Source organism: Drosophila obscura, unplaced genomic scaffold (genome assembly GCF_018151105.1).
Source record: "Drosophila obscura isolate BZ-5 IFL unplaced genomic scaffold, ASM1815110v1 contig_37, whole genome shotgun sequence".
Taxonomy (NCBI): Eukaryota; Metazoa; Arthropoda; class Insecta; order Diptera; family Drosophilidae; genus Drosophila; species Drosophila obscura.
Genome location: NW_024542825.1, coordinates 1075438 through 1099710, shown reverse-complemented (window position 1 = coordinate 1099710; position 24273 = coordinate 1075438). Strand labels below are relative to the sequence as shown.

The 24273-nt window shown below is 37.7% G+C and overlaps 3 protein-coding genes across 3 annotated transcripts in view; 2 read left to right on the top strand and 1 right to left on the bottom strand.

Moving 5' to 3' along the window:
- The window catches only part of LOC111080753 (probable G-protein coupled receptor CG31760), a 36682-nt gene that overhangs the window by 9727 nt on the left and 2682 nt on the right, over window positions 1–24273 (bottom strand). The window contains 3 exon segments of the mRNA XM_022376564.2: window positions 7356–7542; window positions 9985–10550; window positions 23194–23424. Coding sequence (XP_022232256.2) covers window positions 7356–7542; window positions 9985–10530 — 733 coding nt within the window. The 5' untranslated portion in view covers window positions 10531–10550; window positions 23194–23424.
- The window catches only part of LOC111080772 (protein rhomboid), a 42197-nt gene continuing 19472 nt past the window's right edge, over window positions 1549–24273 (top strand). The window contains exon 1 of the mRNA XM_022376595.2: window positions 1549–1830. Within this exon, the coding sequence (XP_022232287.2) occupies window positions 1768–1830 (63 nt within the window). The 5' untranslated portion in view covers window positions 1549–1767. The remainder of the gene's footprint in view (window positions 1831–24273) is intronic.
- On the top strand, window positions 2322–2897 carry LOC111080797 (mitochondrial import inner membrane translocase subunit Tim8-like). The gene has a single exon (XM_022376616.2). It carries the CDS (start codon window positions 2473–2475, stop codon window positions 2749–2751), a length of 279 nt encoding a protein of 92 aa, XP_022232308.1. The 5' UTR covers window positions 2322–2472; the 3' UTR covers window positions 2752–2897.

Below are 24273 nucleotides of genomic sequence, written 5' to 3'. Positions count from 1 at the left end.
GAGACGGAGGCAAAGTGATTACAATTTTCACTTACATTTCCCAGCCCCCTCCGAAAAACGAAATGTCACTGCCTGCACTTAATTGCTGATTACGCCACGCACAAATTACTCAACTTTAATTATTTATGGGCGCCGCGAAAGTTTCGATGCCAAGCGATGCCACCACGCATCGAGTAGGCATCGATCACGAGTGCCCAGCCCTGGTAATTGCATCTCAATCGTTGATTGCACTACAACAATTGCATTGCCGTGGTATTCCGCCTTTATTACATCGTATTGCACTTTTCAATTTAAAATTAATTTTATCATTTTACATTTCGCAATGAGCGCTTTTTGCAGTGGAGAGCTGCCAACTTGCTGCAAAGTAATCGATGCCAGGACATATGTACATATATGTTACATACAGTCGTATACGTAAATATGATTTATAATATACGATTCAAGAGACTATTCCATTTTTCATTTAAAATTAAATTTATCATTTCACGGTATAGACGCTGTAATTGCTCGGAATTTCGTTGAGCTCTGCCAATTTGCTGGTACTTGCAGGCGATATTTGGCTACATGTAAAATATACAGACATGTGTGTATGTAAATGTATGTGTATATCAATATATATACGCAGCTGAAAGACTTTCAGTGCAAAATTTTAAATATTTTTATGTTTGTCGGAGAAAAGTATCGAAATGCATTTAATTATTTTTTGTTTGTTCAGGTAGATGTATTTTATGCAGGTAATAAATAACGTCACAGCTGCGATAGTTGTGTGGGAACAGCTGCGAACACGCAATTAAAAGTACTTCAAAATCACTTTCGCGAGTACCGCTATTTTATTCAGTGAACATTTGGTCAGCAAAATCTGAAACGGTAATTTGCTAATGAGTTATGGCAGGCCAGGCTTTTGCAGTGTGGCATTGTTGTTATCTGATTGCTTTGTGGTGGGAATGTGGGAATGCAACTCTAGCCGTTTAACTCTGGACATCTGTTACTGTTATTGCAACCTTGGAACAGGCATTAAAAGCCGCAGCAGGCTGGGCTGGGTGCTGCTGCTATGTTTCCTCTGATGCTGCTGGTTTCGGCCTTGGCAAAAGTGTCAACCCAAGAACAATGATTAATATGCGCGTCAGGCCAGCAGAAAGCCAGCCCTTTCCCTCCAGCTCTTCACGGGCTCAATGTCGCTGTCTCTTTCTGTGTGTGTGTGTGTGTGTGTGTCGTGTGTGGGCGGTGACTGTCAAAAGCTAATATTTTTCCCACACTTGGAAGGGTATGTTAAATAGCAGGTAAGGCAATGGGTACCGTTCTACAGATATTTTTTAATGCAAAATCTACAATGAACAACAAAAATAACATAAAAAACACAAACCCAAAAGCTCAATGTGTGGTAAGACCGCACAGGCCCTTACCTTCCGTTTAATATGCCTTGCGCCAGCCTGCCTTTTGCTTTCTGTTTGACTTTCAAACCAGAGAAAGGGAGACAGAAAGAATGAGAGCACGTGGCAGGGCGAAGAGCGCGAAACGAGAATTGTTTACAAAGTAAACTTATTTAAATTCGATTACCGCAACTTCCGTGGCACTTTCCTTATTTTTATGTTTTAGTGTGTGTGTACAGAACTTGCTGCTTTTGATGCCCGTTCTTGTTGGCTACATCTGTGAAACTTCTCTGTTCCCTCAGCAAGAAAAGGGCCATATAAACCGTGTGCACGTGCATTTTTTTTGCAGTTCGTAAACTTTTCAGAAGTGAGGGAGTGGAGTTGTGAAAGAGAGGATATGCGTACACACATACATACATACATTTGTACTCAGTATGACGTCTGCAGCTTAAGCATCTGCGTGAGTAGATTTATGCCTCTCTCAGTTCTCTTGCACAACTGAATTGTTTTGATTTCGGTAAAAGTGCATATAAAAGTGTGATTTTTCATACAAATTATTTTCGCTAAACAACTAATCAACTATTCACATGATCTGGATCCAGGAAAAGTTACAGTGTGTTAGCTAAGTGATAGTGGCAGGCCAAAGACAATAATATAATAATAAATAAATAAATTAGATAAATATAATAATTATTATTAATTTTGATTAATTATAATAATTATTATTATTTATTTATTATTTATTGTTATTATTTATTATTATTCTATTAAAAGGCATCTCCGTGGAGCTGATTCTGTGTTTTTTTTTAAGAACCACCGCTGTGCACACCAGACATCCTTGCTTACATCTTAGTCCCTGACTAACCTTGATTTAGTGCTTCCCATTTCCCATAGATTTTTTTTTAGATATCAAAATCTATAAATTCTTGGCAACATTCTAGCCTTGACTCTATAGTCTGACAAAACTGATTCGCTTTCGGCTTACTACTGACATTTCACGGAATTTAAATAAATCCACAAACAAATCTAACAAAAATTGAAGTTTTCGTTTCGAAGTTCGGCATTTCGTTCACTTAAAGTACGAACAGTTTTTTCGCCAAAGATGTCCGACTATGGGAACGTGTCTGGCACCGGCAGCGATAAGGAGCTGCAGGATTTCCTGGAGCTTGAGAAACAGAAGGCCCAGGTGAATGCACAGCTGCACGAGTTCAATGAGATCTGCTGGGAGAAGTGCATCATGGGAAAGCCCAGCACCAAGCTGGACCAGGCCACAGAGCGGTGCCTGAGCAACTGCGTGGACCGCTTCATCGACACATCGGTGCTGATCACAAAGCGATTCGCTGAAATTCTCAACAAGCGCAGTGGGTTAGACAGTGACTAAGATGTCAGCCGGTCCGTGGATAACACATAACACAATGTCCCGGTTGCAAAGGAGAGGAAGGAAGGAAGGAGGAGACGGGCCAGGCAACACAGCTTCAGTTTACTGCATAAATAAATCCGTATTTTTTGGCCTTAAGCCATTCTGAACCAAATCTGAATATTCTAAAATATCTTAAGGGGTTTATTTAGACTCTTTTGCATAATTAATTTGCGTATTACGTACACTACTCCGTACACTATTGTTGGGGGACTCTCTTCGTCCTTCATATATTTCGGTTTATTACCAGTATGTAGATTTTGAAGGCATGCAAATTTATGGAGTGGGAAAAAGTCTTACGAAATAAAAAAAAAATAATATATTTTTGCTTTGTTCTTTAGTATATCAAGCGGATTGCTTCGGCTTACTACCAGTGCACAATTTATAGAACCTCTGATCAAAAATATTAAATTTATTTTTGTCGAAACTTTGCACAGATTCTGCAAAGTGTCAGCTATTTTTGCTGAAAAATCTACTCGCTACAAATTACAGTCTTGATACACTCGACCCTCTTTGTTTCAGTAGATTATAATCTATATGTATATGTGGGTATTCGTTTTTGTGATTGACGCTGTCACTTTTGGACCCCCATCTATGACTTTGCCCTTAGCTCAATGTCTGTGCCAACTGATGGCACGCAGCACAGCTGTTACAGCAACAAATCGTTGATGGTAAACAACATTACGCAATGGCTGTCAGCCGGGTTACATCCCGAGAGAAGGTAACACACGGCACGGCACACAGTACAGTGGATACTGGGAATGATGTGCTTATGTTTGTGTCAGTTGCTCATTCATCATCTGCTGCGCCATTTGGATTTCGTACTCACTTGTATTCCATCATCAATCTTATGCTTTGCATTTTTTTTCTGTTGGCTATTTCTAGAATTTATTGCCGCTATGTTGGATGTTTTTCTGCTACCCTTCCCCCACACCCCCACCCCTGGCCGTTGCCAAAAGGTGTGAAAGTATAAACATTTTCAACTTTCCAACCAATTGTTGTAGCCATTTTGTTTGTGTGTGTGTGTGTGGCTGTCAGCGCTCAAACAAAAAGTTCCTATACGGATATATGTACGGTAGAGAGTGTGTGTAAAATTGGCAATTATTCAAGCAACAGTCAGACATGTTTTTTGCCCGTCTTTTTGTGGGGTTTCGAAGGTATTTTGTTGCTGTCAGGTGTGTTGTTCTTTTGTTTTTCTCCCTGCAGGAATAATTAAATTTTCCTCAGTTTCGGTTTTGTCTGAGATGAGACTCTTGGGAGCTATGTACACCTTTGGGGTCATCACTTTTGGAATGGAATTAAGACTTTGCTGTGGGAATCTCCTACAATTAAGTGTGCACGTTGTGGCATTGGAATTGAAAATAATTTTGAAGAGTGTGATATGTGGAACTTGGGAAAATGTAGTTGGAAAATCATGGGAATTTTCTGATTATTGTAAACTGATTTAATTTCTATCTTATTCTTTCTTCTTTTTTCTTTTTATTTCAAAATTTTTTAATTGAATGGAAATTAAGTTGGAAAATCATGGGAAGTCTTGAGACGGTTTGAACTTGAATTTTTCTGATTTTTTTAAAAACTGTTTTCATTTCTATCTTTTTCCCTCTTTTTATTTAAAGAAATTATTGAATGGAAATGAGGATGGAAAATCATGGACTTCCCATGTGACAGTTTCCAATTAAAGGTTTCCGATTTTTTAAACGTTTTTCATTATTTTGCATTGTTTTCTTTTTTGTTTTTAAGTTGGGTACATGAAAGAAGTTGAAGATAATACACTTAAAGTTTAAGGAAAGGGTATTAAATCGGCTTTAAAATATTATAAAAATTTTAGATAAATGAATTGTTGCTCAATAAGTACTGGAAACCATTCTGACATAATTAAATTGAAGCCTTAAATTTCGCCAAGCCATTTCCGGTGCACTTAATTTTCATTTAAGCCTAAAAGCAGGCAAAGGTTTTGCCACTTAAGCCTCCACTCTGCACTTCTCATATTTTTCAGTTAAAGGCAGTTAAAAGACCCCTTTGAGAGTGACTGCTGGCTGTTGCTTCCGTTGCCTGCTGCTGCCTGCTTTAGTTTGCTGCCACTTTTAAATTGGCTTAAATTTATTCGATTTGTGAGGCACTTTATAGAAATAATTTATGCGTGGCATCAGAATTTCAAGAGTCAACAGCTCAAAGCGAAGGACCCCAAAGGACCAAAGGGAGAGCGAAAGAGAGGCAGGATAGCGACAAGTGCCCAAAAAAAAATTGTATACAAATGGCCTGCCTCCTGTTGCTGCCAGAGCTCAACAGGATGATGGAACAATAAGCAACAACAGCAACAAAAGCCAGCAAATTTGCTTTCGCTTTATGCGATTTTCGCTGACACGTCTCACCTTTCTGGGCACGGACATACCATACTGCCACACGGCGAGCGAGCGAGCGAGAAAGAGTGAGTGATGGCAACACAGAGAACGCAGCATAGAGAGACTTTTGGTGGAGGTCATGAAATCATGGCCATAATGGCAACTTGTGCGCTTCAGCACTCCCAGTCAGAGGCTGCTGCCAGTTGCTTCCAGTCAGAGGCTGCTGCCAGTTGCTCCCAGTCAGATGCTGCTGCCAGTTGCTCCCCTGATTATCCCAAAAACCGAGCCAAAAGCTCCAAGAGTGAAACCGAGCGATGGGGTTCATTGTGCGTTTTGTGCTCAGCGCTGTCCTTGACTATTCACGACCAGCTGATAGTATTATACACTCCTCAAATAATTGGGTACCCTAAATCTTCAGGGATTAACTCTTTCGCTGGAATGCACAGGACTCCACTGGGTCCTGCATCATATTCGAAACTCATTTAAATTACAGTCTAAAAATCATTAGATATTTTTTTTCGTATTTGTTTTTTGTGCAGTGTATCCTACTGATGAGCATTGTCAAGGCTGCTGGGAATGGAATGAAAGGTCTTGTGTCCTGACAGCCGCGCGACAGCATTGGGGTTGACAAGGAACGACGCACTTGTGGCGCATCAAGCGAAGCCCAGACCCACACTTCCTACATATATACAATATGTACATATATATGTATATTTTATATATATTTTGTATATATTTGTATATGTCCCTTTTGTCGTTTTGTCGTTGTTAGCCCCCATGTTAATGCTGTAGATTTAATTTAAAGTTTCGCATTGTTCGTTGTGTCATTTGCCACATTGGGTCTTGTTCTCCACTGTGATTTACACACGCCCAACCACCCACCCCTCAGAGCTTTTACAGAAACATCAGCCAGAACAAATATATATATATATATAGGGGGGAGCAGCACCGAGCAGGAGCAGATCCAAGGACATCTACATATGACAGTCAGCACAAATATACACAACAAATTTACAAGCTTCAAGCGAGCGAGAGAGAGAGTAATGCTTAAATGGGTATCAGATTTCCACTTAAGGGATAATAAGAATTGTGCTTTGGTTCTGGGGCAGAATTGCTGTAATTATATTGAATGGTAAGCGAAAAGATATCAATTACATGTATTTATTTTTAATTTATTAATTGGTTTAATTATTTTCAGCATGCATAAATTGTGTAAAATATCAATGGTGTTGTCAGAAATATGTAGTTCCTGTCTATGTACAATATTTATCTCTATTTGTTTCATATTCAAGTGTAATCTAAGCTCCAGAATATTTTAGAATTAATTAATATGCTAAACAAATATTTTATACGATATTGTACATCGATTTAAATATACCTGATCGCATATCTGGGATTACTACGAACTACTAAGTGTTTTGAAATAATAATAATATATATATATTATATTTTATATATAATAAATTGTAGGAGAAAATTTCCCCAAGGTTTGCGCATTTTTACCAAACTTAAAAGCATTTAATATACCAGCTGATACTTTTTTTTTTAATTTATCGAACTCTATGGTAGAGTAGTAAAACAATTGTTTACCCGAAACGGAGCACCTGTTTAATTTCCCATTTACATAAATATTTACCACCATCCTGACATAAAATTATGTAAATTTCCTGCATACAGAAAGTAAGGCGTGAATCTGCATTATGAAACAGAAGCTCATACGATTTCATTTAAACTTTAACACCGAAATTTCAGCGAAATTTTCACACACAAAACTGGCGAAGAATTTATTTTTATTTCGCAACTGCCACAAAAAAGTGAAGCTATAAAAAAATGTACCCATATTGAACTAAAACTAAAAGGTGGAATGGAATAGAATGGTATGGAAATGGTAGTTGCGTTTTTCCCCCGTTTTCATATTCAATAACTCAGCTGCGAGCTGAATCCATATCGATACAGTTTAAGCAAACGCCCACGCCCACGCCCACACTCAAAGTGTCGCCTCACTCATGTGGGGGACACGCATATTGACTTTGCCCGAGCAGGAAATGACATTCTACTTGGGCAGCAGACCAAACACTTCACACCACCCCCTCCCCGCCCACGCACAAAAACAACATCAAAATCAATAATCGATGGAGGGGATAAAATATATATATATATATACATATATGGATATAAAATATGAAGGGGAACATTTCAGTGTGTGTGTGTTTTGTTTGAACTCACCGCCGTGTCGTATGATGCCAACTTCCTGGAGTATCGAGGCGGCCAAATCGGCCTTTTGTCTGGAGCTCTCGTATCGCTCCGAATTGATGGGCACTTGTAGGGGTCGATACAGCGTCGAGATGCATAAAGTGCCCAAATTTTCGGTGGCAATGTCGTGTATCGTCACCAGCGATTGTTCGATGGCCTCCTGTTAATGGGGTATAGAGAATCCGCTCATCATTATTATTATTATCTGACCACCCACCCACATCTCTCTCTATGTATTTAGCGGGCAACCCAAATCATTTTTTTTTTTTTTTTATTTAAATATTTTTTTTTTTTTGTTTTGTTTTGTTTTTGTTTTCTTGTGGCCTGTCGCTGACAAACGCATTAAAAATACATTTTGTGCTAAAAACAAAACAACAAAAAAAATATTCATGGAGCCTGGTACCATTATATCGTCATTTTAGGTTTTTAGACCCTTTTATCGTTTGAGTGGAAAATTAGGTTATTGGCTTTTTTGCCTTGCTCAAAATTTGTTGGTCTGTTCTACGCTTTCAACCAAAAAAGTTTTCATTGTTTTGACTTTAAATTGTTGAAGACAAAACAAAAGCACAAAATTAAACTGGAAACTTGGCTGGAACATTTCAAGTCGTAGATATTGTTTCGTGATTGTTTTGTCTGTAGATTTGAATGCCTGCGGTATAGAATTGTGACTCGCGGGGTTTGGTCAAGAGATATGCAAAATGAAGAGGAATATTTAATCTAATTTTTGTATGGAGCAAACTGTTCAACGGCGGCTGCTTGGGCGAACTTTCTTGTGTCTACATGTATAACCGAAAATTCCTTGGCTCTGCAATAACCATTTAACCTAATTAGCTACGCTCATTATGTGCACACAAGCCGCAGCTAAATTCACTAAAATTGTGTGCAAATTCTAATTAGAGTACAGTGCGGCATACAACTATGCGAAAAGTGAGCAGAAGAGTGGAATATTTTAATAAAAATGGAAGAGTACTTTTAATTAAAGTCTAAACTATTTAAAAAAAAAGTATAACTAATTTAATGAATGCGTTTGAGAGCTACATTTTTCAGTGGCTTAATTTTTGTGGAATGTCAAAACATGTTGGTGATATTTTCTACCCACTCAATGTGGATATTTTGCAATCGAACGCATTGACTGGCTGGCTGCCTTACGGGCCTGAATCGGACTGTATTTGACAGGCCAGAGTACCCACTGTTCGTTCGGCCCCATTGAGCATTCATTAAGTGCAAACTAAATAGCCACTCAGGACATTTCGGTACGGAATGTAGAAACTGAAGTGCAATTCGCGTCTGCAATTGCAATTGCAATTCAATTAAGTTGGCCTGGCCTGAGTGCGGAACACTAAAGTGCGCCTCGAGATGCTGGCACCTTAAACAGAGCTTAAACGCGCGTGCACCCACTTGTGCCCGCTTCCCTCCTCCCACTCAGCACTTGTGCTCATTATTTCAATGGCACTTTAACTTAATGACAGCTTAAATAGGGTTTACACTGTGCAACGTAGATGTCTGGGTTTTGTGGCTGCATTCATAAATAAGTTTACAGTATTATAATGGGCAAGGGAATTTTTGATTTCTTAACATTTTGTAAATGGCTGATGGGCTTTGTTGTGGCAAAATCAGTAGATATTCGTACTAAAAAGGAGGATGGAAGTTAAGATCTTAGTTGGTGAAATTTTGCTGGCTTCACCAGCAACAACAACACTTGGCAGAGCAAGAGCTTTTTTGCAACATAAATGCCATTTGTATTGGTAAACACAGCGTGATCAATCTGTTTTAGGGAGGGGCTAGGGTAGTAGTCGTGTGCAGTGATTGGTCTCGTTTGTGGCCCGAAGGAAAGTTTCTGTTGGCTTCACCAGCAACAACAACAGTTGGCAGAGCAAGAGCTTTTTCTGCATCGTGCATGCCTTTTGTATTGCGGTACAAAACAGCAAGCAGTGATCAATCTGTTTTAATGGGTTAGAGCGGGACAACTATTGTGTATAGCAATATGTGTGCATGCTCTAGCTGCTGCTTCTGCCTTCTGCTGGTTGCTCTCTCTCTCTCAGTAATACTCACTCTCTCAGAAGTTTTCAACGTGACAAGCCGAAGCACAAGAACGGAAGTTGAAATTGTGTGTAACTCTTTTATTTCTCCATAAACTGACTGCAGCAACTAATATTTAGTACTAATCCAAACTTAATGAAGCCTAAACTTTTATCCACCAGGCTTGAATTAATGTTTAAAGATTACTGTAGATTATTGTGCGTTGATTTTTTTTTGTTATAAATTTAGTGCATATTTTCGTACTAATTTAATGCAGTTACCCGATCTAATTGATGAGCCATTCATGGCTAGTAGTTGGGTCTTAGTGCCCTAATAAATTCGCACTAAAATCATGTACATAAATTAAGTCAGTGCTCATGTTCTTAACTGATTTTAGCACTTAAATAAATTGCTATATTTTAATATTAGCAAATTGAAATTTGAAATTAAAAATTGTAATTTTTAAATTTTTTTTTTTTCGCACTAAGAGTAGTTCTACCTTTGGGTTTAACTGCAGCTGACAGGGCGCCTGCCCACTCATTTATCTAACCCTTCCAACTTGTAAATGCCCGAAAGGACTTACCCGAGTGACTGTGTTGCCATCGCCAATCCTGACAATGTTTTTAAATGGATCATCATGGATTTCGGCTATGCCCCAGCTGTTTGTCGATTTTCCAGCTGCGTATGAGGCTGGTGCCGAGGCTGCTGTCACTGCTGCTGCTGCTCCTGCTCCTCCTGCTCCTGTGGCGGCGGCGGCGGCGGAGGATGATGATGATGATGCTGCTGTGGCTGTTGTCGTCGTCGTCGTGTTGCTGTTTAGTGTTGTTGCCGTGGCCTCGGGCCCGTTGGCTGTGGTTGGTGTTGCCGTTGCCTCTCCATTTTGTGCAAATGCCACAAGCAACAGCCCCAGCCACAGCATCACCAGAGCCGGACCGGCTCTTGTTGCCAGCAAAGTGTTGCTGGCCACTTGTTGATGTCGCTGACAGATTCCATCTAGCTTTGCCACTCGTCCGCATCCCCGTCCGCCTGCTCTCCGTCGTCGACTGTCCGACCCATCTAGTGCCTGCTCCTGCTCCTGCTGTTGCTGCTGCCTCTTCTTGCGCCTCCCTGCATTGAGCCAGCATTTCATTGTTGTTTTTGCATTTGCAACTGCAACGGAAAGAGATAAATGGGGGTGGCAGAGCCAGAGAGTGGAGCGGATTAGTAACAAACGACTTTGACGACTTTAAAAATTAGTTTTAATAATTTGCTTTTGCCTTTTGCGTTAAAAGATGTTTTCGCGACGAATACAAATTGTTTTTCTTTGGATTCTGTTTTTGCGATCTGAACTTTGGAAGTCTAGGAGAAGGGTATGCGATGGATGTGTGGTGGGGGGAGAAAATTCGAAAGTATAATTTACAGAGATCAAAGATTAAATACACAGAAGAAAGTTAAAAACTGTTTCTGTAGTGGCAAAAGGCATAAAATAAAGGCATAAAAGGGGAGTTTGTGCTTCGTCAATTTACTATATTTTTAACTATATATTATTATTTACTATATATATTATTATTTATCTATATATTATTATTTACTATGTTTCAACTAAATTATGGCCATGATGGGTAACTTTTGTGTTAAATTAAATGATCGATTAATGGTAGATTTTTTCGTAATGGTTATTGGTGTAAATTGCTGTGTAAATTCCAAACCTTTTATTAACCAAAACTACTGACTCCCGCAAAGATTATAATTTATTTTTTTTTCGGGAAAATTTCAAAGAGATTAAAAACTTCCCAAACTTATTCCCATATTAAAAGTTCAAAAGTTTTTTTTTTTAATATTTATAACCCCTATAAGCTGTACCCATGTATCTATTTTATTGGCAGCTGCTCAATTAACCCTCATCAGCAAGTGCCCACTTTGGCTTTCAGCACATGCAAAAATGATGAAGCCAACACATAAATAAGTTGTTGAAATATTTATGTATGCTCGAGACAAATGCAAACAGAACTAAAAGGTACAGGGACAGGGACAGGGACAGTCAAGAGTCGCAGCTCGAGAAGGCAGACAGAGCTGCAGAGTAAGAAATGACAGCTGAAAGTGAAAGCAGCGACAGATAGTATCTGTGCTTACACCTGCGACGCCCACAACTGGTTCCATATAAAACCAACTCGTAAATAAATACAAAAGACATAAATAAAAGGAAAAAAAGAAAGGAAAGATAAAGAGTCGCAGAAAGTGTTGCCCAACCCAACCTAACACATTTTCCACTTCCCCTTGCACCTTTTTGCTGAATGAAAGCAAACGAAATGTAAATATCAAATAAAAAGCGTAGAAAAAGATGAAAACTGCGACACATATTTTGCATTAGAAGGGAAAGAAACTCAGTTCAGGATTTAAGTTTCAGACCACTTCTGTCTACACATATTCGGGGCACAATCCCCGAGGTTCTCTCCTTTTTGTTTGCTCTCATCCATAAAGAGGTAAACTCCTTTAGATTCGGCGTCGTCTACTCGTACTACTCCGTGACCGATTTTATTTGCAATGCTTTCAGTGGGTCTGCAACAGCAACAGCAACAAATGTCTGCCATTTGTAAGAAAGTGAGTAATAATGGCCCGGGCTAAAAAAAAATATAAATGTATGGCCATAAAGTCGAATATCGATTGGAATCCACTCTATTTTTTTTTTTTGCACTCTACCTTAATGCTTTATGGCTGGCGGAATGTGTGAAATATGTTACAAGTTGTGCAGCAAATGTAAGCGAATGTAGCAAATGGAGATAATTTAAAAGGAAACACTGCCAATAAATTAAATACTATGAAGTTTAAATTGGTTGCTGCTACACTCGCATGAAAGTAGTTTAAATAAGCATTAAAGAATATAATTTCTCTCAGTTTTTTATTGCCAAAACTTGGACAGCAAATTTCATTATTTATTTTAAGTTATAAGCTGCATATTTTAGCTCTTAAATAAGCCGAATTTTCAGCTACATTTAAATTGTTTGTGCACCCGTACGCCCCATATAATCGCACTTTTCATTATCCTTTGTACATCTGCTATGGCTGCATGCCACTTCTCCACATATTAGCCATTTGTTGGTATTGGGTAAATGTGTACAAAAAAAATTTGCCAGCCATTTGAACTTGACTGACGACGACACGACAGCATGTGGATTATGATGATGACGATGGCGATGCATCATTATGATTTCACCCGCAGGCTGGGGCTCCTCCATGTTTGTGCGAGTATTTATTGTTTACAGTTGGAAAATTCTACCTACCAACCTCCCTTCTATGTAGCGAGTACGAGCACGCGTATGGTGGCATTTTTCGCGTATCATGAGCATGACTAAGCAGCGAAACATATAGAAAAAAATACACACAGCACACATCGAAGCAGCAGACACGCAGCGATGTTGAAGAAATATGGACAATATGCTAAAGGATTGAGTGTGGATGCTGGGCAGTGGCACGAGTAGCTGGCGGAGCACTTCATAGAGAGAAAAAAAAAGCCAAAACGCTGTGAAAGGGTTCAGAGCATCCGTGCGCCCTCACAAATAAACCCACACACAAGTCAACTCAACCAAAAAACCCCCCCCCTCCCCAAAAAAAGGAAAAAAAAAGAGACATACATACATATAAGCGGAAATGCTGTTGAACATGGCCTGCCATTTCTTGTTGATCCTTTTTATTTGCAAGCAAAAATAAACACGAGCCGGAGAAGGAGCAGCAGCAGCAGCAAAAACGAAAGTCCCTCTAAATCTGTTTCGGACGTTGGTTAGGAGAAGAGGAACCAGTACCAGTACCAGTCCCCGTACCAGTCCCCGTACCAGTCCCCGTACCAGTCCCCGTACTAGTCCCAGCCCAGTATATGCAAATCCTCAAAGCATGCACACAACACTCATCAGCAAAAGTCTGTGCTGAGTGTGCGGTTGATTAGAAAACGATTAGTCGTCTCAGCAATACTTCAGCTGTAAGCCTTTTCCTCTGCCTCTAACGATTATGAAAATGTTCTTGATTTACTCACTTGATTCGGCAACTTTGAATTGATAGGGTAATAGTTTGGCAAGAGAGAAAACCAGTCGAAACGTTGGGCACCCACATTTATGTAAGCATTCTACGAGTTTCTCTCACACAGAGTAGCTGAGCTTTATATATTTTTTCAATTTCTACGCTACTCTGTGTAACAAATGGAGTGCAGCAAAATAGTTTAATTCACTCTGACTATAATAAAAAAGATCTAAAACAGATTCTGCAATCTTATTATTGTTTATTTATTTTTCATTTGTTCATTTTATTGTTATTTTTCGAGACAAAATTATTAACCAAATGGTTAATAAATACACTCGTAATACGGAATACAATTTTATATGGGATACAAAATTTAACACAATATTTAAACTTAACTTAAACGAAGTAATCTTCCAAAATATTTACTTATTCTCTTAATAATTTCTTGTATTTTTCTGTTTTCTGTTCGCTTGTTGTATGCTGACTAGTGTAATTATTTGCACATGTGCACATCTGAATATTTACTTTGTAAGTTTTATAAAATTTGGGTTTTCATGTTTGGTCTGCTCTGCTGTCGAAGTTGTTGTAATTTCCATAGACATTTTTCGGCAGGGCTGTGCGAACGGCTTTGATTTTATGCATTTAAAATTTCAGAAAATGTCAAAAATGTTGTAGACATTCTGGTTATCTGGTCAGGTGTGTGTTTGAACGAAAAAGAAAAGGTCTGAAAGACTTAGGGCTCCGCTCCCCCTTTCGTGCAGTCCTTGAGTGCATTCAGCAGCCAAAACAATCCTCAAGTGAATGTATATTGAGAATTTGCTGGCAAACAATTCAAACGTTTATTAAATTCCAACAAATTGGTCTATCTGCCAGTTCTCTCTTTTTTATATCTACATATACCCTCTATTATCCCTTCAATGGTAAGACATCTGAAATGTAAATCCACGTTTCCACTTTGCATGTTGGATAATCTAGCTAAATGTTGCCATTTGCTCTACCCACTATCAAAGCCAAGCTGCCGGCTAATGCTGTGGTCCTGCCAATCATTTTGGGGCACGCCTATCAACCATTTCAAATCTTTGGGACAATTTTTCTTGCCTCGCTAAAGACGCTTTTCCCATGAATTAGCTTAGCAGGAGGTGGCCTTGGGGCGGGGGTTTCGATGTAAAGAAGGAAAAACTCCTGAGGCCTGCATTAATTTAATGAGGCTCCTTCTGCCTTTGATTTGCCTGCGGTTTTTTTTTTGCCATCTCATTTTCCTAGTCCAAGTGTCGAAACGTTTCAACGCCTTTTTACTTGGATTTTCTATTGGGTTTTTTTTTTCTTTGAGTGGGCCCTGGCTGGCTCACAGCCTCTCAGCCTCTCTCAGCCTCTTTCAGCCTCTCTCATCCTCTCAGCCTCTCTCTCTCTCGCAGCCTGCGGTCAAAGCGTCACAGCTCAACTGGAATAAGTGAAGTTGTCAGTCGGTTGTTCTTGTTGTTTCCGTAAGCTGTTTGCCTGTCATGTGTTTTGCATAATGTTCTGGACTCGACTGAACATTTGATTCGACATGGATCAACTTTCGCCTCACACACACACCCCACAAACACAAATTAGTTTGTGGGGGAAATTGGTTTTTCGATTATCTGTATCAGTGTTCAGTGCAAAAGGGATACATATATGTACATGAGTTGGGGGCATAATCCTACATTTATCCCATAGATAAACAGACCACAGCCAAGGCTGCCAATGTTGCCCAAGGTCTTGGTTACTCAAGGTCCATATCTAAGATTAATTTACAGCACAACACACAAGCCACTGACTTAAAATATCTGAGTAGGTGGGTCCAGGGCAGTTATAATTTCTGCCTATATTCAATCAACTTTAATGTATGAATTTTGGCATTATTTTAGATCAGCTTGAGTGACTTTAACTCTTAATGACAGTTGTACCATAATACTTCCTCCTCTGTCTATTATTCTCCTGTACTATAATTTAGTACTCTTCCATTTAGAGCTAAGCGAAGTATTTGCTTTTATTATAATAAAATAAAATAATGGTATATACAAAACTAAATATTAAATAAAGAGATAAATTATCTGGTGTAATTAATGTTAAAGCTATTAGCAGGGAGGCAGCGCTGTTAGCAAGCCAGAGTTAACAGCCGGTTGCCGCTCTTGCTTACAGCGCACTGTTAGCTCGCTCTCACGTTGCCGCCCGCGATCCATACAGCTCTCTCTAGCTTGTAAGCTAGCCTCCCAAATCTCAGTTACGCTCCTACTTCGATACGAACCAGCCGCGACAACACAGAGTGAATTTCCTAACTAACATATTTAAATACAAAGAAGAATTACCTACCCCAACTACTTCTTCTTATTTGAAACCATAAAGCTTTGGAGTCTGCAGACACGTATCCACCACACCTAAAACACATACATATGTATGTACATGTAGATTATACTTTGTAGATTATAAATTGTTACTCGATTGCCACCAGCAACTCCAATTCAACCCCACCACCGTCTCTCTCTTTTGCTGTTGCTCTCTTCATGCTTTCCTAATGATTCAGTTGCTGAATAAACATTACCACATTACAGAAATATACACACATATGCATGCACATATGTCTGCACGTATACGTAATGGCCACATTATAAAGTCATAAAAAGAAAAAACAAACAATAAGAATAAGCGAAGCCACGCAGAGCTGTGGAAAACGAGAGCCAAAGAGGGCAGACGGGAGACAAGCAGAAAATCATAAAAATCAAATCAGAGCAGAGATCTACTCATCTCGTACCCATCATACGCGCATGTGAGGGGCGAGGGGGAGAAAAATGCATTGCAATGAATTGCCAGATGCTGGGGGGCAAACGCCTTCTGGCTGGGGGGGCGGGGAAAGCCTTTCCACCACATAAAGCACATGAAATTATTATGATCGAAAATCAATGACAAAGAAAACTGACAAAATCAGCAGAAATCTTGCTCAAATTCTCAATTGTTCGGTTAGTGCTGTTGTTTGGGTGCGTATTGAGGGAGAGTGAATTGGGTTGGGAGGGACGGGAAGGGGAATAAGAAGTGCGATAAAAGAAGCTTTTAATGGCGCAACCCAAACGCAGCTTAAAGGACGCTTGACCCTCCTTCTCCTCCTTTGAGTTGCGTCCCCATTTTTCAGCAGAGACGCACAAATGTGTAAACCAGATAAAAACGTGTTTATGAAAGGGTCCCCCAAAAGGCATAAAGATAGTTTATGCGATGAAAGGCGGCGACGCTGGGACCTAAAAAAAAAGCCACTGACCAGGCAGGGATGAGCCCGAACGGCACTGGCAGAAACCAGCCCAGGGAAAGCTCAAAGTTTGTTTGCATTTCGCCACAAACGAGGAAGTAATTTAGCCTATATCCATATAGAAAAGTTTACTTTCGTGTCGCAACGGAACGGGTGGCAAACCTTAGACCAGGTGCAAGTGTTTTTTTTTTGTTTCTGTGGCCTTTAATAAGTTAAGCCGCAGGTGGCAAAGACATGTAGTGCGACAGACAGCACGGACAGAAAGAACAGCTGCAACGATTAGATGTGACAGTAGAACACATACAGCAGCTGCAACATGTGTGGCAAGTGTTCAAATTTGATTAAAACTTGGACACAAGGCACCTCTCAAATGTCTTTAAATCTAGCAATAAAATATGAAGCACTATGCAGCAGAAATGCCTGTTCTAAATAAATAAAAATATGGCCATAAGAAGGGATAAAAAACTGCAGTCATATTTGGGCACTTTTAGCTTAAATATAAAATATAAATTAAATATAAAATTTAAAATAAATATAAAATATAAATTAAATATAAAATAAATATAAAATATAAATTCAATATAAATCATAAATTAAATATAAAATATAAATTCAATATAAATCATAAATTAAATATAAAATATAAATTAAATATAAAATATTAAATTAAATATAAATTAAATATGAAATATAAATTGGATATAAAATATAAATTAAATATAAAATATAAATTGAATATAAAATATAAATTAAATATAAAATATAAATTAAATATAAAATATAAACTAAATATAAAATATACATTAAATATAAAATATAAATTGAATATCAAATATAAACTAAGTATAAAATATAAATTAAATATAAAATATACTATATCTGATATAAATATAAAAAAATGCCCGATATAAAAGCAAATAAAATATTTTTCCACAGCAAAAAGCAAAGCAGCAGCGAAAAAATCTCTAACTAGATATGAACCTGAAAAATGAAATAATAGAAACTATAAATTGCGAGTGTATATGTAGTACATATTAAATATTATTACAGTACATATTATGTACCTATAAACTGTTGACAAATGTTTGTCGTGTGCTTTTGCTTTGTAGTTTTTATCCTGCATTTTTTGTTTGTCATTTTTAAGCGCATTTCATGTGGAAAAATGCACTAGAAACACACAATTTGAAGATGGCGGAAAGAATGCTGCTCGCAAAAGACAAGCACCCAACGCCCAAAAAATAAAACTAAGCACAAGCAGCTGGCATAGCAAGTCGAGGAGGAATCAAGAGCAGCCAGCAGCAAAGCAGCTGCGTTTGATGTCTTTACCCCCTGAAGGCAATGCAAGGTGGTGTCTGGAGTGGGAGGTGGCATGGCATGTCTTGACATTGCATTCTGCCCCTTGCGGCATAAATATTAAATTTTTTTTCAACTTTGGAAAACTTTACGAGGGAACGAAAAGCAGCAGTTACCAAAAGATAACGTAGCTCGGGGAACGGCAATGAAAATTCACAGAAGATGCTTTGGAACTGGAATTTTTTTATCTTTTGGAATCTGCAAAATGGAGTTGGAGCTGTCCTGTTAGAGGAAAAATTGTGTCAGATTTTGTAGGCATTCAAGATCATAATTATTACTCATAGCTTTCAGATATTCGGAGAATGTCGGGGCAGCAATATATTTAATATATTTAAATTTAATATATTAAATATACTTTTATAAATTAAATATATATATATATTAAATAATATAAATATTTATAAATATAAATATAATATAATTATATAAATATAATATAATAATATAATATAATTAAATAAGTTGCATTCAAATTATATAATTTGTAGCTGTCGGGAACTAATCCATGACGAAATTCCATCTGCCCCAACCAAACGTTCCATATGTCACACACACACATGATGTAGTGCACAAGATGAAAACCAAACGAGAAAGGGGGGCAGAGAGCGACAGCATCGTCGCCACCAATGGACGGCTGTCGCCGCCGTGTCAATTGCAGTCTGCATATAAATTAGTGTAATTAAATGTCAAACAAGTGCTCTGACATTACAACAACTGTGGTTAATTGTGCCTTTGATGGTTTAGCAATAATTATAGTAATTCTGGAGTTGCAAGGTTGCAGGGCGACTGTGTGTGTGTGTGTGCGGTTATAAAACTTTATGACTGCACTTGATGGTGACACTTTGAAGCTCTGCAGCGCGGGCAATAACTCTCAAGTGCATCCATCGCTCGTGAAATGCGCTTCAAGTGGGTTTTTGTGGTTGTTTGAACTTAGTTATGGGGCAGAGAGTTGGGACATGGACATGGCATATATGGGATCAGTGTCAAGTAAATTTATAAATTTGTGCATCAAATGTAACTCTAGCTGAACGCATTCCCTCATTTATTCTCCTTTTTTTTAGGTTAATCCTAATGTGTCCTCGTATATGTATCACTTTTTTAATGCCCCATTTATTTATCCATTTATTTAATCTCTCTCTTTGAGCATTTCCGAGTATTTCTCGCACTCAACCCACTGAAAGTTCTTTGCCTTGGCCATTTTTTCACACACTTTTCCGACCATTAAGTGCAGCCACCACAGCAGCAGCTATTGGAACGTTTCTGGCGCTTCTTGAAACTTTTTAAAGTATTTTGTGCTTCATATTTTGCATCCCTAGGAAAAAAAAAAAAAAGACAAGCTAAAATTTAAATGAAAGCACAAATTTGTTGCTGTTTGCTTTGCAGCGCAGCTCTTTGCCGTTTGACTTTCGCACAAAGGCAGAGGCAGTGGCAGAGAGCACTGAGCCACGCCCATCGGACCCTGTGGTAGATGCAAATGAATCTGCCCGAATCTGGCACGCCCCCTTGCCTTTTCTCACAGATTTTCGGGGCACAACCATTTTTGTTCAGTTTTTCGGTTATTTAGTTCTCTGCGCCCTACGAGTATATAGCGATTTGTATGCAGATATATATATACGCATACAATACAAATACATATAGATTTGAGTAATGAGAAAAGTTAAAATGCAGAGCAACGCGGATTATTCATTAGCTGTGGCTTAGTTTGCTCTGCTTTTAGGTATTTTTTTTATATTTATTTTTCGGCATCTCTAATTTGCAGTCCCAACTGCAGCTGGTTTTCTCAACTTTTTAAGCAAAGCGTGAATGAAATTTAAATGCAACTTTTTTTTCCAAGATAGTTTTTTGCTCAATAATGATGAGAAAAAGGTAAAGTTATAAAAGGCTCTAAGAGACGTATTTTTAGAATGCAATCAATGGTTTGAATAAAAATTGCTCAACACCAGACAGAGGTAAAACGAATTAAAATGTGGAATTTAAAGACAACCCAAGTGAATCAGCAATAATTACGTCCGCAAAATACATTTATTTCAACCTTTTGTTACTTTTTGTTTGAAGAAAAAGTTGCCTTTCTCAAACGAACACTTTTGCTGACAGGTCACGTTTATTTTCTGAAACATCTGCCTGGAGCACAACGTCTGTAGAAACGTGGCTGAACTAACACGAATGTACATAGCAATGTACATATAATGTATGTTATTATTTAGATATAGTTTTATAGATATTAAATCGCTGTGCACAGGTAATTGTAAGATTAATTGGGCTTTCTGCTGCTGCTGTTCCGGCTGCTTCGATTTCTTTCTACTCTTCTTCTGCTGATCTTCTTCTCTGCTGTGGTCTTCCTCTCTGCCTTTGCTGCTTATCTGCTTATCTGCTGTTGTTTCTCATTCTGCTGTTACTGCTGTTCATCTACTGTTACCGCTGCTGCTCTGCTGTTATTGCTGTTCATCTACTGTTACCGCTGCTGCTCTGCTGTTATTGCTGTTCATCTACTGTTACTGCTGCTGTTACTGCTGTTAACCAATGGATCTTCAGTGCGACGCGACTGCTCACTCCCTATTACCTATGTACATACCATATAGAAACTTATTAAATCACCTAATCTTTGCTTGTAATTAAATGATATATTTTAATATGATTGTTTGATTAATTGCATTATAAATTATATACGTCAATTAGCTGACCGAAATTTCACTCCAAAACTTACGATTATTTCCATTAAGTACTGAAAACATAAACCCAATTGAGTTGTTGTTGTTTTTTTATTGGCCAATCGGAGGGCAATAATATAAAGCCGCCTACAAAATGGATCATTAGGCGCAAAACACTCGACACATAGTAAAGAAAAACCAATAGGCGAGGGCCAAATGTCTTTCATACATCGATGGAAATGGAGTTGGAGTTGTGCGTGGTGTTTCGTGTTGAATGGTCCTTGGTCATGGCAATTTAATAACGATTTAATGACACCATCATCATGGCGTTACATTTATTTAAATATCTATTAGTTTCGATGGTCATTAATATTTATTGTCATTGTCTGGCTGTCACTGTCGCTGTCGCTGCCTGCTCATTTGTCTCGTTGCTGAAAGTGCCACAAATGCTGCAGGGGGAGGCAAAAGCACAAATAAACAAACTCAGGGGCTCTGGAAATGAATAAGCAGCTAATAAGGCCTAAGAACATAAGCAGACTAGAGGCACAAACACACACACACACACACACACTCGCTCATATAAGTATGCCAACACATAGCGATCCAAAGTAGGCTTATGTAATGTCTATTATTCCACCCGCCTCTGTGTTTATCTACTCGCTGCCTTGCCTGCTTTTGCTACTCGTAAACCTAAACCCCTATTGTCAGACATCGAGTGCTCTGATTGATGCGGGGGCAAGCGCATGGAAGGGCACAACATGGCTAATCCATACAAACAGGACAGGACTTTGTTTAATTATAGCCAATGTAAAGGATTTGATTGATTTAATATTGCCTGCAGAGAAAGATAACAAAGTGAAATGGAAATAAAAAAAATGCAATATTCAATTTTCTTTATTGTTAATTTGAAGATCAGGCGCATGGCAAATGAAATAACCAAAATATAGTAGTAGAATTATTACGCACCGAAATAAAGCTACGTGACTTATTGCCAAATTCGATAGCCACAAATTTGCAGCAAGCCCGCTGGCAAATTTAAATCAAATTTAAATTCCAGCTAAAGTGTGAAATTTTACAATGCTTTGTCACAGTTGGACTCATCGCTACCGCACCATTACGGGTACGTATATTACCAGTTATTTGGACGGACAATTTGCCAGATCTGTCATCTGCTGACAGGCATAATTAATGGAATTTAATTCAATTAAAATGAAAATTACTTTATGCTAATTTTTCGTTGGCAAATAATCATTACGTGGCCAAAAACGAATCAGCTGTCCGTGTGTGTGGCACAAATTGGATTTTGCCAATTAGAACCAAATAAATTGGGTGAAATGAAATCAACATTTGACGCACCAATTGTGCACCAAAAATTGCATTACACAAGAAGCAAGAGAGTGCCCGAAAATTGCATTAAATGCTAGCAAAATAATAGACTGAAATCTCCTCTACATATATGTATGTGTTTATTAATATTACTGATATATCATTGTTGCTATGGTGATTAAGCGGAGTATTGGTATGCAAATAGAATCTCTTTTGCTGCGTGGCTGGTTCAATGCCTTTTCCAGGGTCACAACACTGAATATTTACCACGGGGTAGACAGGGGCGTCGAGCTGGATTTTCTTTTCTCCTGTTTAGTCTCAAGTGTACAAAGAAGGTGAATGAACAGGCCCACCAAGTATAAATACATCAATATTTATGGGTAGGATTTGTAGCATACTTTACTGGGCTCCCCAGTCGGGCATGAGACAGGCCTTAAAGCTGTTTAATTTGATTAAATGTTTCGAACTTTAAAGGCCACGCAAGCGTTTAAAAAGGCTCCGGCTACACTCTAGTTTTCCCCTGATAGAAGGCGAGCCCTAAAAATTCATCGAGTAAATAATTTAACGCATTCAATTATGTATAATAATGTGGATATGTACCCCCCATGTACACTATATACATAAGTATGTATATGTATACTTTTATGCCGAAACCTAAATAAAAATCTCTTGAGGGGTTTGTGGCTGGGCAACATTTTGTTAATACATTTGATGAAATGGAATATCTATTCTGTACTTTGGGGACCTGGCAGCCAGCCGCTGAATGAATTATGAAAATTGGGTTTGATGTGTATATATATTTTTTTTCTCTTGCGAATATGCCACAAATTTGTGGTTGCTTTAAGAAATTTAAGGGAAAGTAGGCTGACTGAATTTGTAGCCAGTAATCAGATACAATTTTTAGCTCATAAAATTTGTTATTATTTGCTCATTATTCAATAATTATATAAAAGGAAAAATGTATTGGATTTTATAACTTAATTAATTTATCGCGATATTTATATATTATTATTATTATTAAATATTATTATTATTATTAAATATTATTATTATTATTATATATTATTATTATTATTATATATTATTATTATTATTATATTATATAGATTTTTTGTATATTTTTCTTTGATAAATGTTCTTAATGATTCATAAAATGTTGTAAACAAAAAGCACTTGAAACGAACAAAAAGTTAACACATTTTCATTGACTTACCTCCTTTGCCCGAAACTCAAATCATGACTCGGAATTTTCGTTGCTTGCCACAAAGTGTAGGCTCTGTTTCAGCGTTTTCTTTTGGCTTCTCTTTCTCCTTTTGTGTGTGTCTGTTTCAGTTATCACCGATTTTCTTATTTTCACTTCATCATCTCCTTGCGCATTCACTTTTTATTGAACTTTTATTTGATTGTCTCTCGTTATTTAATTTGCTTTGGGATCCGCTTGCTTCTATTTTAGGTTCAATTTGTATACAAATATTTAAATTAAATTTCATATATATTTCCGCTGTGTGTGTGTGTGTTCGTTATCTTGCAAATTGGCTTTATTTCAAGGCAACTTTATCTGTGTCTGTTCATTGGAGTTTATTCTGCGTTTGCTCTGGGCTTACCATTTACCAAAAAAATATTCATAAATTTAAGCGGAAATATTTTTGGGACATTTTTAAATAAGTATTTAAGTGTTGAGATTTTAGTTTAGATAGCAGAAAGATTTTTTGTCCATTCTGCTCAATGTTTAAATGTGGAGTGTATTAAAGAGCTTTGTCGGATTAAAAAGTGTTCAATGAAATGGTCAAACAATGCCAGAAAATTGTATAGATATTCCTAAATTGTATTTCTTTTGTGGGTTGCAGGGCAGAGAATAATTGGTTTTTAATGGAAATAAATTGATGTATCAGCGCCATTTATATTGTACGAAAGGCTTTTCAATAGAATGAACTGCACATCCGCATAAAAGGAGGAAGAAAGCAGAAGGACATGTGAACATGAATAGATAAATGAAATGAATGAATCAATATATGTATTTATTTTATGGCATGCTCCAAATTGTTTTCATAAAGTGCTGCGCCACTTTTTCTAAATATTTGAAATATTTGAAATTAAATTAAAACTAGTTCGAATTTTACTAAATATTTGAAATTTAACTTAAACTAATTCGAATTCAGCTTTAATTAAAATGAAAATTGCTATTATTTATAATCTTCAATGGGAAATTTCTCTACCAGAACAAATGTAATTGCAATGTTAAGTGAAGTTTATTTGGCTTTGCTTTTTCGACTCTAATCTCCCCGCCCAAAAG

Coding starts and splice junctions, on each gene's coding strand:
- LOC111080797 (XM_022376616.2), top strand. CDS start 2,473: ATGTCCGACTATGGGAACGTGTCTGGCACCGGCAGCGATAAGGAGCTG.